The sequence below is a fragment of the Arthrobotrys flagrans genome, assembly GCF_004000055.1.
Source record: "Arthrobotrys flagrans strain CBS H-5679 chromosome Unknown unitig_15, whole genome shotgun sequence".
Taxonomy (NCBI): domain Eukaryota; kingdom Fungi; phylum Ascomycota; class Orbiliomycetes; order Orbiliales; family Orbiliaceae; genus Arthrobotrys; species Arthrobotrys flagrans.
This window is the reverse complement of record NW_027137545.1, coordinates 1,647,428-1,664,910: the sequence shown is the minus strand read 5'-3', so window position 1 is coordinate 1,664,910 and position 17,483 is coordinate 1,647,428. Positions and strand designations below refer to the sequence as shown.

The window sequence follows — 17,483 nt, the reverse complement described above, 5'->3', positions numbered from 1 at the left end:
TTTTTGACTCTATATTCAAGTTGTCGAACTCTATTGCGGCCATTTCCTTCTCTTCAGTAAAGTGTTTGAATTGGGTGGATTATTTGGCCCCATTAATTTCAAACTTACTCTAGTACAAGATATCGATTGAATCTGCGTAAAACCTTGCAGCATACTTCACGCTTCATCCTATAGACACAAAGAAGCTCCCTGATTACTGGCTTGTGCTTCTCTAGCTCCTTTTCACTTAAGGTATTCGGTGACTGCGGCATCTTAATGAACTATTAGGTAGAACTTCTGCTGCAAACTTGATCCCAGTGGGTCTTGGGGAGTTCGAATCGTTAGAATCAAATATAAAGTTCTCTAATCACGAAGGGCATTTAGAATTCCGCAACAATGAAAAAGGTATATGCAATATGAGTTAGGGGGAACCGAATATCTTCAGCATCTGTTTTCGATCACAGATACCAAATGGGAGAGATTACTCCGAATGGGTATCACACCTTGACAATATTAATCGAGAAACTTTATTACTTGTGCTCCTAAACTCGCCACGTCATTCTACTGGCATTGCCAATCTTCAGGCAGCCTCACGTCTCCATATAAACACTCATGACGTCTCGCATTTTTAATGTGAAATTGACTCGTTTCTACCTCATAACGACGCCTCCCGATTTCCAATGATACAAGAAGCTTCAAATCGAGGCCCTAATACGTTGATATTTGCTTGTTTTAGTCGATACCTTGCGAAACCAAACCCATCATCGCTAGCAATACCATTCACTAGTCTTTTTGTAGGAACTTTGTATTGCATTTTATTCCCAGCATCCGTTCAACAGATATTCGAGAGCTGCTCAACCAGCCTCGACGAAGTGATCTAACTTTGTTTAGTTGATTTAACTAGCGATACTATCGTTTAGTTATATGTATCTTTATCATTCAATGTATTTAGCAAACACTTGCTTAAAATAAATACACACTTACCTAGCTATCTAGCGATATAGTTTTGCCGTCAATTCTGCCGTGCAAATATATGTATGTGCGACCGATAGGAGGGGAACATGAAGAGCAGGGTGACGCCATTGTTATTCTATCCTCAATCTGAAATTTCTATCGAGTCTATTATGAATTCAATAGCCAATTTCGTAATCCCTCAGTCTTTTTTTCTGCGCATGCGTCGAAAATTTAGTGCCCTAACTGAAAAACTCTTCCTTGTCGCTTGAGAGCCACCATCCCTATTTCGAGATAGAACCCCAGCGTGAACTTGGGATGGTATCTACGACCATAGAATGAAGACACACAGGGTATCCCGTCCGCTCTGCCTTACTTAAGCTTCATATCGAGACGTTAGTAGCCTGGTGGGTGACCACAGGCGAATCCGTCTTGTTGTAGATTCATTTCTTTTTTGTATTTTTTGAAGGGTGCATGGGGTTTTGTGATTGTTGTATTTTTGTAAATTCTTGTGTTGGGCTTGGTGCCTTTGGCTATGAGGGCGCGAGCAAAGTGGAAGATGTCGAGGGCGTGGAAAGAAAATAACTTTTTTTGTACTTTCGAATGCGTGAAATATTTTTCTTGCTGTCAAAATTTCTTTGGAACCACCCACATACTATTGGGATTTGGAACTACCGGTATACATGATTGAACAGTATTTCTGCCATAAATTTCAATCTCAAAATACTCTAAACTGTTTACAGGCCAAAACTAGGTCCAAGCATTGTGTTTACCATCACCATGGTGGAAAAACAAGATAGAGGATTTGCTTTAAGTTCAATTGGTAACTGTTTCAAATCGTTCACAGAGCTCCCTGATAGCATTGGGGTGTGAACAGAGGTATCTTTGTCATCGAGATTCTTTAGACTGGCCGTCTGAATATGGGGGGTCAGATCCAAGCTCGCTATTAGCTACCGGCATTCTTGAGGGCAATATGCCGTACGTATTCTTCCATTAACTGGCATCCGATAGTGGCACTCCCAAGTAGGCGGATTTGTCCCCAAACTAGAGTATCGGCCACACTAGTATATGCAAAAGCAAGGAGATGCAAAAAGTCTACTGGATCAATCCTATGAAACTCTATAGCCGTTTCCCCTTTATTTATTCTCTCTTAAAGCGCAGCCATTCCGGCAAGTACAACACGATGGGCCGCAACTGAGAACACAACGCTATCTGGAGCGACAATCTTGACGACAACGTCTGTAAGGTCTTGGTTGATAAATAGTTGCCATAAGCTATTTGAATCGCGATGCATGTCAAAAGTCGATCCTATAGAATATATGAGACGAAGCTGGCAATTCTTTGTGACACTTACTGTGAAGTAGTACTCGTGAAATATTCCAGAGTTGACTTGATTACGGAAGACCTCCTGAATAGACTTGATTATACCATGGAAACTTTCTGCTGGTACTAAAGTTATCTCTCTAGCGAGGGGCGCCATGTTGCTTTAGATATCGTTTTTGAGTATCACTAAGCTATTAGCAATAGTCCTTTGGATATGGCTTATTTATTCGTTGTCGAGGCGAGGTTTTCGTCGGAATTGAAAAATCTAGGGGTCTTTTCTAGGGAGAAAAGAGGGGGGAAGTTAAATGATGCGTGATCTAACAAGCTCCCAAAAGGGACATATATATATTAAGCTTTGGCCTGCGAATGGCTCTGAATATTATAAAATCATCTACTGCGATACTGCGAGCAGCAACTAGCAGCGTGGCGTCCAATAACTGTGGCTGTGGTGGCTTGTCAGATCGTAGTATTTCGTGAAGCAAAAAACCTAAAGTCGGCCAGCTAGCCTATTGCCCGGCTCTAGCAGGGTCAACTATCCGGATCATCTATAGTATTTTGTTGCTACAACAGATAAATGCCGAGGACGTATAGTCTACGGGCGTCGGAGGGCATTCTAGAGGCACGGGGTGGGCGGCCTTGGTGATATGGATTCTGATGTCGACACCGACACGACGACCGATTCTAATCTTAGCTTGTGTAGTTGTGTTGATTACAACTAGCAATTTCTATACCAAATTGCTAAAACTTCTCATACCTCCCCCAAACCTATCATATGCCAAGATAGCAGGGGTTAAAGGTTATCTTAATGTGTATTACAGCTGGTATGCATTATACCAAACTAGAAGCCCCTCTACCTACGAATAGAGGCTGTTGCTCTACACACAATTTCAATTGCCGTTATATTGACAGTCTTTGATTCGAAGTTCAACAACCCAGGACTGATTGGCGCAACGGTAGCGCGTTCGACTCCAGAGGACTTTGAAATAACAAGTTCGTGAAATCGAAAGGCTGGGCGTTCGAATCGCTCATTGGTCACTCCTTCTTTTTTGCGGTATTTTTTTTTGGTCGAAGTCGACAAGCTACGAAACTGGCAAACGCACTTTTTTGTGGCCGACGTGGATGCTTTCCTAGATGTCAATGTCGGCATACCGGCATCATCAGGGCATTTTCTTACATATCTCCAAATCTCTAGCAAGTGCTTCACTTCCTAGCATCTTTCGGCATCAGAATCTGACCGAGGACACTGGACCTGTTCCTTCTCGTCCTAAAAATACAACATCGCAACACAACTGAGATAAAGGTTTAGTACTTTTCTAAGGAAGAGCGGCTGAATTTGTGGGAGGCCTCTCGACAACATTTTATGAAACGTCTAACATGTTGTACGGGGCGGAGCGGCAAACCCAGTAAATCCAATCGAACAAATTTGCAAATATCTTGAACGTTGCAATTGGAAAACTAATGCCTTAGAGTTACAGATCAGGATATATGCGACTTTCACAACGCTAGAAGTTAAAACGAGTTTATACATTCTGTGCCACCTGTTATATGATCAAACTTGGGTTGGAAAAAGATTCCCCTATTGAGGCTTAGAGCAACGATATACATTTAGATCGCCAACTATGAGGCTGTATATACGTTGATTAAGGAGTAAAATTTATTTCTTTTGGGGGGGGGGGGTTGACAGAAGTGTCCACAAACTATAAACCAAACATAATGTACTTGCTAAAGCTTATTCAGATTTAGTGCTCTCCCGCCTAGCCAACTAGGCGATGTCCATTGTTTTGCTATCGTTTCACTGCCCCAGTCCCTCAGTATAACCTTCGCCTCTATTCTTACACGCCGTAGTTGTTTGGACGACCTTGCCGACAGCTTCCATACCCGTATATTTTGGATTTACGATTCACCTTCGGCTGGAAGACTCTATCTTTAATGTAGGCCTCGACTTGCAGAGAGGTACTGGTTTTGACTCTAACCACAGCTGCACAGAATTGGATTATATCATCCTTAAACGAGGGATACAAACCGATATACGTTTTGGAAGCTAGACTGGCCCTTGGTATACATGCAGATGTCGCCATGGCATTCCCGATCTTCATAAAACTGGTATTTATATTTACTAGCTTTCTGTTAATCCAGAAATCTCTGGGTATTGCTTTAGAAACAGGGCGGGCCCAGCAACTAGGAACCCCGCAAATTAACGGACCGGCGCCCGTCCGGAACAACAGTTCTGCTCGCCCTTTCGTCCGAACAAAGAGAGACGATATCAATCACTGGAATCGGATTTTATCTATGTTCAACTGGCCACCTCTAGAAGTTGTCGATCATACTAAAAAACTAGAAGTCGCCTTTGTTTTCAACAGGCGTCAGGCAGCAAGTTCCTCGTACCAGCAAAAGTTCGACGAAGAGTTTAAATTGTACTTTGGCGAGAATGCTTACAAGCCTCGGAAGGATGGATCAATTAAAGGGTACTGCGCAGAGTGGGGGGAGATAAGGGAGAACTACAGGCCATTTTGCGTAGTTGCCAATGCGAGGATTGGCATCTTGATTGAGTTCATCTCGATGAATGCATGGCTGGTGGACGGTGTAAGCTCCTTGTCCTTCCATATACTTATCCTTTTGAGGTGAAATAATATCTGTGGCTAGATCGATTCTGAGAAAATTGAGCCACCACTCCGAAAGACTGTAAGCTAACCTCATCTGCCTACCACCGATTTGTGGAAAAGTAGTTTGCAGCAGTTATGGAATCCAATATACTGCCCCGGTTAATGACGAAGTTGGGTAAAGATATGGCTGAAAGAGTTGAAATTATGTTCGCCGAAGGCTTAAAGAAAAGATCCATCCAAAAAAGACCAAATAAGAGATCAGCTACAGCGACTGGATATCCTAATTTCTCCGCCCATGGCCTATCGCCGGAAGGCACAAAAGCCCATCTGGAACCAATATTACAGAAGCGTGAACCTGTTATGATCACAGAGAGCACATTCGACGTCAGATTTTTGACTACACCCCCGCTCACAACTAACGAAAGAGTCCGGCTAGGGATAACTTCTAACGGAGTCCCGGAAAAAGCGTGGCTTGAAGAGTCACAGGGCGAGGGTGTAAACATATATTTATTAAATAGCGGTTTTTTTGAAGAGGCAAAAGACCACCCGGTAGGATTTAGCTGAAGCCGTGTTTCACCTATTCCCCTAAAACTCATTTCCCCCAAAGCTCCAGAGAGAAACAATAATATCCAAGTAATACAGCTAAAAGAAAGCGGTTCATTATCTAGGAATTTTCTGAGACGGTGGGAAGCGAAGGCAGGATCAAAGGGTGGCTGCACCACCCACTATTGGGTCAAGAGGGGACTGATTTCTATGCAACGGCAATGATCGATAAACCTCCTTCAGGCACGTGCACTTTATCCAAAATTTTAGGTAGACGGGGAGGGCTTGCCAAAAAAGCCAATGTTTGGATAGTGCCGTATCCTGAGGACGGGTGGGCTCTTTGGCCAACACTTGTCTATCTCGATCAGATCATGGCGATTCGTCGACACATTTTAAACCGGAGAAAAGAAGACCCAACGCATAAGGCTATTATCCATCTTGGCGCAAACATTTTTGAATATAGGACCGAACAGGAACAAGAAATATACTACTGGGACGACGAAGAATTGCAATTTACTAAGAACGAAAAGCTTTGGATTGGGCGGGTATCAAGCCTCGCAGATGAAGCGCTACAATCGCTGTTAATGCTGGAAAACACTATAATAGTGACGGATGCGGGAATTTGGAAGAAGGTAATCTCATCTAGTGCCACCCTCTGCAGCCGTTGTATCTGATATAAACTGATATATATCAAAATTTTATATTTAGGGAATTCCGATTGTCACTTGGCCCGCAATACATGGGCCACTTTTCAAGTCTCTAGTGGTAGTGGGTAGCGTTGATACTGCTGGAAATCTCGCCTTTCATAGGGAAGAAGACTTTGTCAAAGTTTATGCAATAGGGTACGGCGTTGAGGTCCCATTTTTCAGGCGGCGAAACGATTTCAGCGTACTTCAGAACGGGTATGAGTCTGCAAAGGATAGCCGCCATGGTAAGTTCGGAACCCCATCTACAGTGCGACCGTCTAGCTTGGCGATCTTGCTTCGGATTGAGACTCTAACATTTCCTCTAGCCGCCGCAGCTATCGTTGGAATATTGGCGACTCATTTATCGTCAAACAAAGACTGGGATACCACAGCCGCCGTAGATAAGCTGTATAATGACGCTTATTCTCGTGTCCGCAATGGCCCCAAAGTTGCTTGGACTGGGGTGAGACCACCGACGGCGGGGTGCAAACGCCAGCGCGAGGATGAAGATGGCGAAGAAGGCGACAAGAAGGTTAAGCTGGAAGATTCAGAGTGTTCCGGTGACCAGATACAGAGTTAATATGGATACTTTCCTTACTTATTATCGTGAACGGAAATGCAGCAGCAAAATTTGGGCCTCGGAATGCCTTTTGGAACCCTAGACGGTCGATGAGTCTGTGCCATTGATCACCTTGGATATATGTTGCAAGTTTTGCGTTGCCTAAATTCCATATATTTCAGTTCCATAGCCATGTAAATAAAGCCAAATTTTAATTCGAGTATATCTATTGCGTCAAACCGAGGAAATACCAAGTTTGGAAGCGAATGCCGTATTTTCATCTGACTTAACCGTTTCGAACATTCAATCTAGATCCGAGTCGAGACTAAAAAAGTTTTCCGAGCCCACCTGCGTTCGTTCATATACTGTAATTGCTTCCCACATATTATATCCTACGCGGCATGACGTGCCTTGCGGCTCTATAATTCGAAACTCTGATGACCATATATGGGTGCGCCGAAGATCTCGGAATCGATTGTCTCATGGAAAAGGTACTCTACGACGATTTACTTGAAGATGGAAGATGGGAAGTTGGTTTACTTGACAAAGTCAAGTTCGTTAAGCTCATGGAAAAGATTTTCTCCTTGACGGCTGAAGATGTGAGAAAGCCATACATTTAAAAATAAGTTTTCAGTCTCATGCTTGCGATAATTTAGCAAAATGGACTTATGACCGAAGAGTAGTTTCCGGGCTTGTTGAAACAGTATCGTGAACTAGGTGTGGGGCTGTTGAAAGCATCTTTGGAAGGGGAACGTGGTAGCGCGATTACGTATTGCTTTAAAGAGGGATGGGACAGAATTATTGGAGAATGGAGAATCTTCAGATTGGGGGGGGGGAAATGATTGGTAGAGCCAAGGCGATTTTTACGGGCTTGGACTTTGGTGACGACAGGTACTAGCTGTCATGGCATGCAGCACATATTGCTCCTCTAGCATTTGAATGTGGTTTTACAATTGTAGGAACTCCGGTCCTACACTTTGTTATTCTTTCTTTACACGCTGTCATTATGGAGTTCAAGCCATCCTTTTCCAATGACTTGGGTTCTGACGTTAACATGGAAATTGATATGGGCAACCTGCCTCGGACTGACTCATTCACGACTAATTGATCGATAGATGAACCCTTATGCATATCTGCTTGGATTGTACCCCCATGCACTCAAATGATAGCATTTCCAATTTCTTGGAAAACCGTCGGTGCCGTACATGAGGGAAGCCGACCTCAAGCGTAACACGAGGGTTGGGCCATGCATACAAAGGGACCCCTATTGCCACTAATATCTAGGTTGGCCCTTCTTCTATACCTACTATCGCAGAACTGTATAAAGTTCAGTGCATGTAGATAGCCGATCCACGAAGACATTTACCTCATATACTAGCCTACACGGTACCCTCGAATGCCCTTACTTCACGGCGAGACATCCCTTATCTTCTGTACTCTGGAAACTGGGTGCCCTGATCTGAAATCGTCATATCTGAAGTTTTCAACACGATGCCCGTGGATCCTGAACACCAGCATTGCCTAAAAGCCCTCCGCTATAGACATACATCATGCTAAGTTTCTCTCATCTCCTTCCTCCCAATCATCACATACCCTCTCCCGATCCAAGGGTCATTTCTTCTGGCATCCATTGAAACCGGATAGAGAGTAAGAAAGATCGATCGATAACGACGCGACATCTAGGTGAGTACTGAAATTCCCGAGATTGGGGCATGTCCATGGTGAAGTAGCTAATGAGTTTTAGTACAAGCTCAAACCATCATTTCCAAAAGTTGACAGAGCCGAGGTATCTTGCCAGTTATTAGGATCATATCTTTTTAGGACAAACGATAGACTTTAAAAGGCGCCAAAGACCCCAATTAAAGAGAGCAGAGTATTTACCAAAATGTGCCATCATCTTGAACGAATTTACACCCGTGGCCATAAGAAACGCGAGCGCCGGGTTACCTGTACCAAACCGAAGAAATGTCAAATGCAAGGACAACCATGGCTTCTCCAACAACCCATTAATAGAACCTGTGGCAACAAAGAACGTGAGATTGAAGATGACGAAGATGACGAAGGGGAGGATGACGACCATGGAAACGATGAAGAAGATGGCGGACATGAAGGTAATGAGGATAACAACAAGAAGGATGACAAGGCCGACAAATCCTTTAAGGCGAGTTGGTGACTCAACACCAAACCGAGTAGCAAAGCTACGACGAGGCACCAGTGGAATGCCGAAAGTCCGCCACCGCCGGAGAAGCAACAAGACTCAGCCCAGATAGGTGTCTTACCTATGGAATCAATATACCTTACAGCAACGAGGCAGGGAAAAGGAAACCCGTGAAAAAGACAATGAAAAGATACCGACGTGCGGATCAAAGCGATAGTTCTTTACCATCTGCCCCTTCGGATGATGAAAACCCATTTAGGGACGACTTCCCACCAAAGAACCCAGGCTCAGCACCCGAATCAACGCCAGAATCAACTCCATCTCGACGAGCAAAGCTCGTGGCTCTCCAAGAACGATTTCAAGACCTAACAATTTTGGGACTGAACTCACCAATCACTGGCGACAATAACAAAGTCTCTTATTTCGATACTCCTCTTGAGTTCCCTAACAACCCCTTCGCTCTTCTGCCCCCGCCTTTCAGCCCCCGCCGAACTAGCGTTAAGAGGTCTATCCAACGCCTTATGTTTTCCGAAAATGTTGACCAAGGCGGCGCCGACGGCTCAGCCTCGGAGCCAGTTTTGAAATCTGCCATAAAGAGGACCGACTACGTGTACGTTCGACCTGGGGGGGCTACTCGTTCTGTCAACGCTACCCGAACCAAACACCAGAGACTTCGCGAGCAACTCAAAAGCATTACCGATGGACCACGGCCCCAAAAGTCTGAAAATCTATCTCCCCGCCCACCTGGTCCCGACGGAATTCCCGCTGCTAAAAGAGTCAGGTTTGCTACAGGGAGTAAAGAGACAAGCTATCACGTAGTTCTCGAACCCCCTGACGACACCCGAAAGAAAGCAGAAAAGCCATTGAAGAAGTAGGTTCTTCCAATGTCTCATCTAAGGGTTATCTCCTAAAGGAAATCTTCCCTGGTGTTGAATTTACTACGTTAATGTGCAGGAGAAGAAATTCTCGTCACCAATTGTGGCAACATTGTCGTGGGGAAATGATGGAAGGCAGCTACAAAAGCCTTATGTCTTGAACTTGAGTCTTTACTTTATGTGGTACTTGCATTCGCGTTCTACTTGCAGTTCTTGAGAAGCAAAGGCTTCTTTCTACCGTTCACAGTGAACAGGTGTATTTCCAGTCACGACTCTTCCTTGATGGTGACAACCCTGAAACAAAATATTTGGATCTAGAATCAATCTTGCCAAGCTTGTCAATGGTAACAGTGCCTTCTCGCTTTGTTTCCTACGGCACCTATCCTCCATGTTTAATTCATTCATCTACTGTTGGAAATGCGGCACAACACCGAATATGACAACAATGCCCAACGCCCGTTTCTTTATTTTAGTTTCAACGAGAAGATATTGGAAAATAGTTTTTCTTTCTATGTAACAAAGAGATCTTGTACTATACATCGTAGATTGATTAGAGAGTGTTTAGTATTTACTGTCGTTAGGGTTCTGGGCAGTCGTTCCAGTGCAACGAATCGAAACTCTCTTTCTTACAAACCGCTCAAGGCTTATTCCCACATAGCATCTACGATAGAATCATCGCCAGTCCGTTTGATTACATTTCCAATCTTATATAGTACACTTTGCCAAATGATCTCTCTACTGGCTTCGAAAGCATCTTAACCACCATCCAGTCTATTCGTGATCTCCAGGCCCGCGCAACTCACGAAATACCACAACCTTCCACACGCATCTCGAAATTCCTCCATATCCGCATCCGGCAAGTTACACGGATTCGACTCCACCTGAACTCTCACCGAACCAATCAGAAACCCTAGGGCCCTCATCAACTTCAGGGATTATAAAGGCCCTCAAACCGCGAACACCATGGGCTGGGGATCCCGTAACCCTCCAAAAAAGAAGTCGAAGGCCTCACGGCGGCGTTCAAGAAGTGGAAGCAGTAGTAATTCATCTAGTAGAAGAAGTCCTGGAAGAGGTGGGAGGGCGAATATTGTTTTGAACAAACAGACGAAGCCCGCTTCGGTTGGGAGTGGAGAGTATAGGTCTCGATCTTCGACACCGCAAGAGACGACTTTGAGGGCGCCGGAACATAGAGATAATATTACTCCACAGTCGGAATCTCCTGGTGGGGAGCTAGGATGGAATGGGAACACGGTCACTCAAAATCCAAGGGAGGATACGCAGGCACATCAGTATGAATATTCCGAGCACGACAGTGAGGGGTACGAAGCAGATGTGAGTAATGGGGACGCTTGGTCGTTAACCCAACTTGCGAGGGATGGAGTAAATGCAATCAGAGGTTTTGTCGAGGGGAACATGAGAGAAGCAAGGCCATATCTACCTTCGCCAAAATATAGTCAAGATTTGAAGCAATCTGAGACAAACGGAGTCATGGAAAGCCCGACATCTTCGCGAAAATTTTTTTTTTTTGCAAAGAATAACCGAGAAGAAAGTAAACAAAAGGTACTACCACACGTAGATTCATACACTTGAGCCCTTTTCGCTTTCTAACCCAAAACATCTTGGAATTGTTCAGTTAGCTAATATCAGTGTACGCGTGGCTAACAAATACAGGCAAGTAAGAGCAAGGGAGTGAAAATCAAAGGTAAATCCGCCTTGAGAATGGCGGAAACACGTTCCAAAACAAAGAAGGGAGGTGATGCCGATAAAAGAGATGATAGTGGGGCACCCCCACCTTCTGATCGCCTCCCAGCACCTCCAAGCGTAGGAAGAGGCGGTTCCAGGCGAGGGGCCCGTGGATCTTTTCACCCTGTAAGATATTCTGACCCATGTCGATTCCAAAGTTTGGTGGGCTGATCTTTCTTTCAGGGAGCGAGTACTTGGGATGATGGAAAAGCTGCCCTTCCGCCGAAGACACCGAAGAAGCTTGCGAGCGGTGCGGATACAGGAGTTGACGGCAGGAAACCAAAGAACCCTCCCAAAGAGCCCGAAACCCCCGCTGTTAAAGAAAGAGGGACGCCCACACAAATGCACCCAGCAAAACCCGCAATGGCATGGGTAAGTCATCTGAACGTCGAACTTTAAAACGGTTGACTTACGTGTCTTAAATTTGGAATTGATATTGATGGAATATTACATCTCTAGCAACGCGGTGTTCTTATGATTGGAAATATCCTCCCTCAAGGGATGTCATTAAATCAAATCCAGAGTCCACCTGGACTCACTGAAGTACCACCAACACCGGGACCTCCTGAGACGCCAGCCATCAATCTGGTACCACCTTCAGATGACAGCATTGGATCATCCGATCCCATATCCCTTGATAACCTAACCCCACCCGAACATAAAGACTGGAGGAATGCAAGGCCTGGTAGCCCTCCCGGAGATCCTGGCTCTGAACTTGAGCCCATATTCCAATGTCCGGGCTGCATGGATAGTGGTGCTATGGTCGTTGTTATCATCCTAACGGCATTTTTTGTCATGGCATGGATTGTAGGCAACAAAAGGAAAGAGAAAATAGTGAAAGCAGCAAGGCAAAGTCGGTTATCAAAGATGTTGGAGTCGAAGACGGCTACAAGGTTTCTGAATTCGCTACCATCCACATTTACAGACGCGGCTGGAGCGGTCAGGACAAAGTTGGGCAGTTTAGGCCAGCTTCTAAAACCAGTTCATGAAAAATTGCCTATGGGCGAGAGGATTAGTTACGACGCTCCCACTACGATTGGCTCAGAAGAAAAAATTGAATCGAGTGTGCCGATAGTGGACCATAGGGCAGAGGTCTTAGAGAAATTAGGTCTCCCAAAGACAGGTAAGTTGTATCACATTAATTATTCTTATAGCAATCAAAATGATAACCAGGATGAACTATTTAGCTTCGTGGGAGGACATAAACATCCACATTGACAATAACAAAACAACAAAGTCCAAAATCCGCAAGAAGACTAGAACCTGTAAAGGGACTCTTCAGGACAGCGCTTGCGGCTCGGATGATGGCCCAAAAATTGCGACGACACTGCCCCCGTTCTTAAGGCATACAAAAACCATAACATATGAACGCACTTCCACCCTTATTAAGTATCGGAACTCTGTCACCCGCGATGACTATAGAAAGACCATGCGGCAGGTCAAGCCGGAAAAGTGGGGTCGCAAAGATTGGCATCTATATACACGCATTCCGTCAGAGATTTTTTGGTGTCCTGCGGTTGATATCAGGGAGTGTCTACCGGCCGGACAAAACAGCGATGCCGCCATTGCGAGCGTGTTGGCGGAAATAGAACGCACCCTTGGGTATTTCGGTAATGCAGTCAAAAAGCAGAAAGAGTTTCGGGATAATGAAGGTGGGAAGCATACGACCGTCGCTCCAGAAAGCCAACCCGGCCTACCCGCGACTACAAGGTCGTCTCACTTTATAACAACGGTAAAAGCCCTACCAGCAGCTCTACCAGGCGCTAGTTCGCTGCGAAGCTGGCTTTGGGCACCGTGGGAGTTGATCGTGATAACTCTCAGAGCTTTCTGGGCCCTCGTAAGTTATCCTTTCAAAGGCTCTGTGGTATGGAAGGATTTTGTAGTTCGGCTAGGGTTAGCAGGTGGATTCATTAGACAGCGATATCGACAATTCCTCGTTATCCACGGAATTTCACCGGAAATCGATATTTTGAACGGCCTTGAAGCCTTGGCTAAATCGCTGAGCAATCAGGTTCTACAGTACTGGTTCCCTCCATTGGGGTACTACATAGGTGATCACTTCTTTAACACACACTTCCCTGGGAAGGTAACCATAATCATTCGAGCTGTCGTTTGGTACCAACTTAGTACGGCTCAACTTTTGGTTGTTTTGGCGTGGCCAGCCGCCATCGTCCTCCGGATCTTACATCCTTTCCTCAAATTTTCTTCTCCTACCTACCGCAAGTATTGTCAGCAACACCAGAGACTTCGAGGGCACGGCGGAGGGACCGATGCCAAAATCCTCTATGCAATGCGTCAAACAATAAATCATGTGGTTGCTTGGATGGACCTGATATTCGCTGAGCAGGTTGGAGGGCTCCTCTGGAGGGGGGGAAATCTCGTTCCCGGGCAGTGGCTGCTCAAATGGCTCGCGTTCCGTATTTGGGATTTTGTGTGGGATGCTGGGCGCTGGTGGCTCAGCGTGCCAATTTTGATGATGGATCTGGTCACCTTGGTTACATCGGAATCCTTCGAAACATACGATTTGCTCTACGGACTCGGCAGGGTTTGGCAAGAGTTCTTCAAGCCCCCCATTATGCTTGTCGTCCGGATTATCTTCATCGCCAAGGTTACGTTTGTCGCGATATGGTTCTGCTTGTTCGGCGGCCTTGGTTATATCTGGCAATCGCTACGACGGCTGGTATTTGCTAGTGGAAGGCGGGGCCGAGGTTCTGGGCCCCCTGTATCGCCATCAACCCCGCGTGGAACAAAGGGATATCCGAGATTGACGCCAGGTGGGGGTGGCTTTGTGACCCCAGGAGGGACTCGCAATCCAGTACCGTTTACCATCGATAAGAAATTACTACAATCAGAACGCAGAATAGAGAAGTCTCTAGCTGTGAAACTTAAATATGAAGAACAAATACGGAGACTTCGAGTTATGGCCGCAGAGGCTAGGTACAATATCGAGGTTCTGAACAGAAAGCTTCGCGATCCATCAATTAGTGCCGCCCGCAGATCCGAAGCTAGAGAACAAATATCTGATTTCGAGAAGCGCCTCGCGGTACTCAAAATCAGTATGGCTCTAAACGCACACCGACGTAAAGAGGCTTTGGAAGAATACCAACGCTCGACACACCAGTACGATCAAGACCAACTAATTTTCAATGAAGCTGTTGGTGGTACAAATAAGTATACGTCCGGTACTTTTAGAGGAGAGACAGAATTCAAAGACCTTGCGCCAGCTGAAGCAAGCGCTGCGATTGAACGTAACATGCGGGCTATGGGCATACAAATGCGTGTACCGAAACCGCTCCCGACAGTTACTGAGGAGCCTCTTTTAACCTCTACAACCGTTCATCAGGAAATTGAAACTACTAATACCGCCACTGCAGCCGAACCAAGACCTAACGAGGCGGGAAATGGGCTGACAGTGGCTGGGACCGAAGGCACGGGGACCACCGCAGCAGTTGCCGTTCCACCCACTATAGCCACCCCGGAAACAAGCCTTCGACGATCCTCTCCTGGGCGTCACGGGCCGGTAGAAGTTGTAGTTGAGACACCTTTACTTCAAGATCCTCTAAGGTCTGGCGTGCACGTGGTCGCAACCGCTCCGCCCGTACACGAAATCAGAACACCTCCAGAACCTGTTGCAACCAAGACCCTAGCAGAGCCCATAAAAGTAATTGCACTTTCGCATATCAAGGGGCCGGTAGCGGAGGCTCTTGAGGACATTGTGGGAGAGCAAATTGTGGAAGCCGCACCAGAAGTCATTGAAGAAGCTTTAAGAGACCAGATTGTAGTAAATGCACCGGCAGCTATTGCAGAACCCGTGCCACGGCCAGCGCCAGCTGAGGATATTCCAGCTATGGCTCCCGATAATGTTTTGCCAGCGCCCACCAATAACAATAACCTCGAGCCTGTCGTTCATGTTTTGCCGGAGCCAGTCGCGATTAGGGAGCCGGAACGAGGGGTCGCATCAGCGAATAAAGAGGAGACAGCTAGGGCTAGAGAGCCGAGGCCTGCGCCTGCAGGAACAACAGTCCCAGAACTAGTAGGAGATAACTCGGCAGAAGAAGATGCCAGGATTCCACGTGCTGGCTTGGGTGGGAATCCTGCGGAACAACCCAACGTTCCTGTGGTTCGAGAGCAGAGGAGGACTGAACAGCCATTGAATCCAGCACCAGAGCCCACTGTCACCCGAACTGAGCCTCGATCGGAAGGCATTATTGCTTCCAATCCGGCAACGACTCCCACCGTGGAATCACGGCGTACCGAACAGGTGACCAGCACGGGTCAACCGAAAATACCTGAAAATGCGGACGATGAGAGTATCGACACACTGCCCCCTGCCTCTGCAATTCCGGGTCTCACAAATATTGGACCAGGGCCTTCAGGTGTTCCTGCGAGCGCTCCTTCCCCTTCCAATAGACGACCAGGCGATCAGAGTACCGTTCATGAATTCTTTGATACACGAGCGCCTGGAACGACAACTGGTGGTCGAAGGCCTCCTACCGATATTCTCCCATCCTTTCCACTAGAAACCGGCCGTCCAGGCTCTCTATCAAACACTACTCAACCCTCGGCCGCTACTGGAATAAGGCCTCCCTCTTTTAAAACATACTGTGAAGACCAAAGCCTGCCAAACTCTAACACACAGGGCAGTCGCATTCCACAGCTTGAAAATAGAGAGGCATCTAATCGCCGTAGAAGAAGGCGTCCAGCCTCACCTCCTAAGACTACTACCGAGGTTCGTCCACAACCTCACACAACTTTACAAACTGGAGAAGAGCTTCCTCCAGTTCATCGTAATCCCAAGCATTCAACAGAGCGCACTTGCGATATTCCACCACTTGCAACTACAGCTAGTACATCGCCAGGAAGCGGACGTATATCTTTTCCAAATTTCGATTTCGGGCAACCGTCCGGCTCCCTGAGTAGAGGTTCGAACCTTAACAGGGTGGGAGTAACACATGTACCTTCTGCGCCGTCGCCTCCTGCCGCTGGAGGGTCACCCTCTAAGAGCCGGATGTCATTAATGGACAGGTTCTCTCCAAGTGGTTTTGGCTGGGGAGACCGAAGACAGACTGGAAATCCTACAACAACAGGCTCTCTCCCTGTTTCCCAGCAATCGCCTCCCCAGCCGCCGGGCACGTTGATACCCTCAGCATCTCGAGCGCTAGTTCAAAATCCACCGACTACGGGATCTTCATCCGTCCCAGCTCCACCGACGCCAGTTAGACCATCATCGAGTCCAACATCTGGAAGGGCTTCAAGATTACCGCTGCCGTCGACAACAACGCAACCAAGAACGCCAGAGCACCTAAAGCCATCTTCTTCGATGGCCTCATCCCCAGGTGCTCGTAAATAAGTATCCACGCAACAGGCGGCCTCAATTGCCTGATAACCTATCAGTGAACAAATTTCTTTCTATAAGGATCTCGCCGCTAATTATTTTAAATCTCCCCTCTGTATTCTAATGTATGTCCTCCCTCTGGATGGAGGGACAATAGCCCGAAGGGATCCGCAGAGTAGTTGTTTCTAGATATCAAAGGGCAGCTTCATGAAGCCAGAGATATCGCTATTGGCTGGACAAGTGCAAGGCATCGATTAGTGCGTGGCGCGGCCTGACTATGAAGTGAGAAAACTTGTTGTATTATACCGTAAACTCCACACTTTGGAAAATAAATCTATTCTATTTCAAAGGTCCCATAACCCCAGAATTAGAGATAGTAGAGTTGCGTATTGAGCTCCTTACCGAGAGATTCTATGGGAGCGTCTTGGCCTCAACAAAAGCAACTGTGGTGTCTATTCAGCATTAACACCACAGCGAGATATATTTCGCATCGATCTTATTTTAACCTTGCACTCTCTATGTGAGAGCACCTGATCTCCGACCCTTTCCCCTCAAAACTCATCAAGCCCCATAGTTGGTGACAACCCGAATTACGAGGGGGTATGGCGCAAATACCACAATGCACCGCGTTGCATCCAGAAATTGCCCGAGCTCGAGCCACCGCCTTTTGCCAAGCCTCCCCAATTGATGATTTGTGTAACCTTCCGGAATTTAACCACCGGAAAAAT

At 46.4% G+C, this 17,483-nt stretch overlaps 4 protein-coding genes across 5 annotated transcripts; all 4 read left to right on the top strand.

Moving 5' to 3' along the window:
* Positions 1 to 5,770: 5,770 nt before the first annotated feature.
* Positions 5,771 to 6,665, top strand: DFL_000419 (uncharacterized protein; the record flags this gene model as incomplete). The annotated part of the gene is made up of 3 exons (XM_067633241.1): positions 5,771 to 6,031; positions 6,108 to 6,330; positions 6,412 to 6,665. The coding sequence occupies 3 exons, from the start codon at positions 5,771 to 5,773 to the stop codon at positions 6,663 to 6,665; spliced, it is 738 nt and encodes a 245-aa protein (XP_067494953.1).
* Positions 6,666 to 8,529: 1,864 nt separating this feature from the next.
* DFL_000418 (uncharacterized protein) lies at positions 8,530 to 8,817 on the top strand (the record flags this gene model as incomplete). The annotated part of the gene is made up of 1 exon (XM_067633230.1): positions 8,530 to 8,817. The coding sequence occupies one exon, from the start codon at positions 8,530 to 8,532 to the stop codon at positions 8,815 to 8,817; it is 288 nt and encodes a 95-aa protein (XP_067494952.1).
* Positions 8,818 to 8,984: 167 nt separating this feature from the next.
* DFL_000417 (uncharacterized protein) lies at positions 8,985 to 9,677 on the top strand (the record flags this gene model as incomplete). Its single annotated transcript, XM_067633219.1, has 1 exon — positions 8,985 to 9,677. The coding sequence occupies one exon, from the start codon at positions 8,985 to 8,987 to the stop codon at positions 9,675 to 9,677; it is 693 nt and encodes a 230-aa protein (XP_067494951.1).
* A 963-nt stretch (positions 9,678 to 10,640) lies between these two features.
* Positions 10,641 to 16,770, top strand: DFL_000416 (uncharacterized protein; the record flags this gene model as incomplete). Of its 2 annotated transcripts, XM_067633208.1 has the most annotated exons (5): positions 10,641 to 11,009; positions 11,349 to 11,546; positions 11,604 to 11,792; positions 11,880 to 12,543; positions 12,608 to 16,770. In XM_067633208.1, the coding sequence occupies 5 exons, from the start codon at positions 10,641 to 10,643 to the stop codon at positions 16,768 to 16,770; spliced, it is 5,583 nt and encodes a 1,860-aa protein (XP_067494950.1). The 2 variants fall into 2 exon arrangements, with proteins under 2 accessions (XP_067494950.1, XP_067494949.1); XM_067633207.1 differs by lacking the exons at positions 10,641 to 11,009; positions 11,349 to 11,546; positions 11,604 to 11,792; positions 11,880 to 12,543 and having other exon boundaries at positions 14,341 to 16,770.
* Between the last annotated feature and the right edge of the window lie 713 nt (positions 16,771 to 17,483).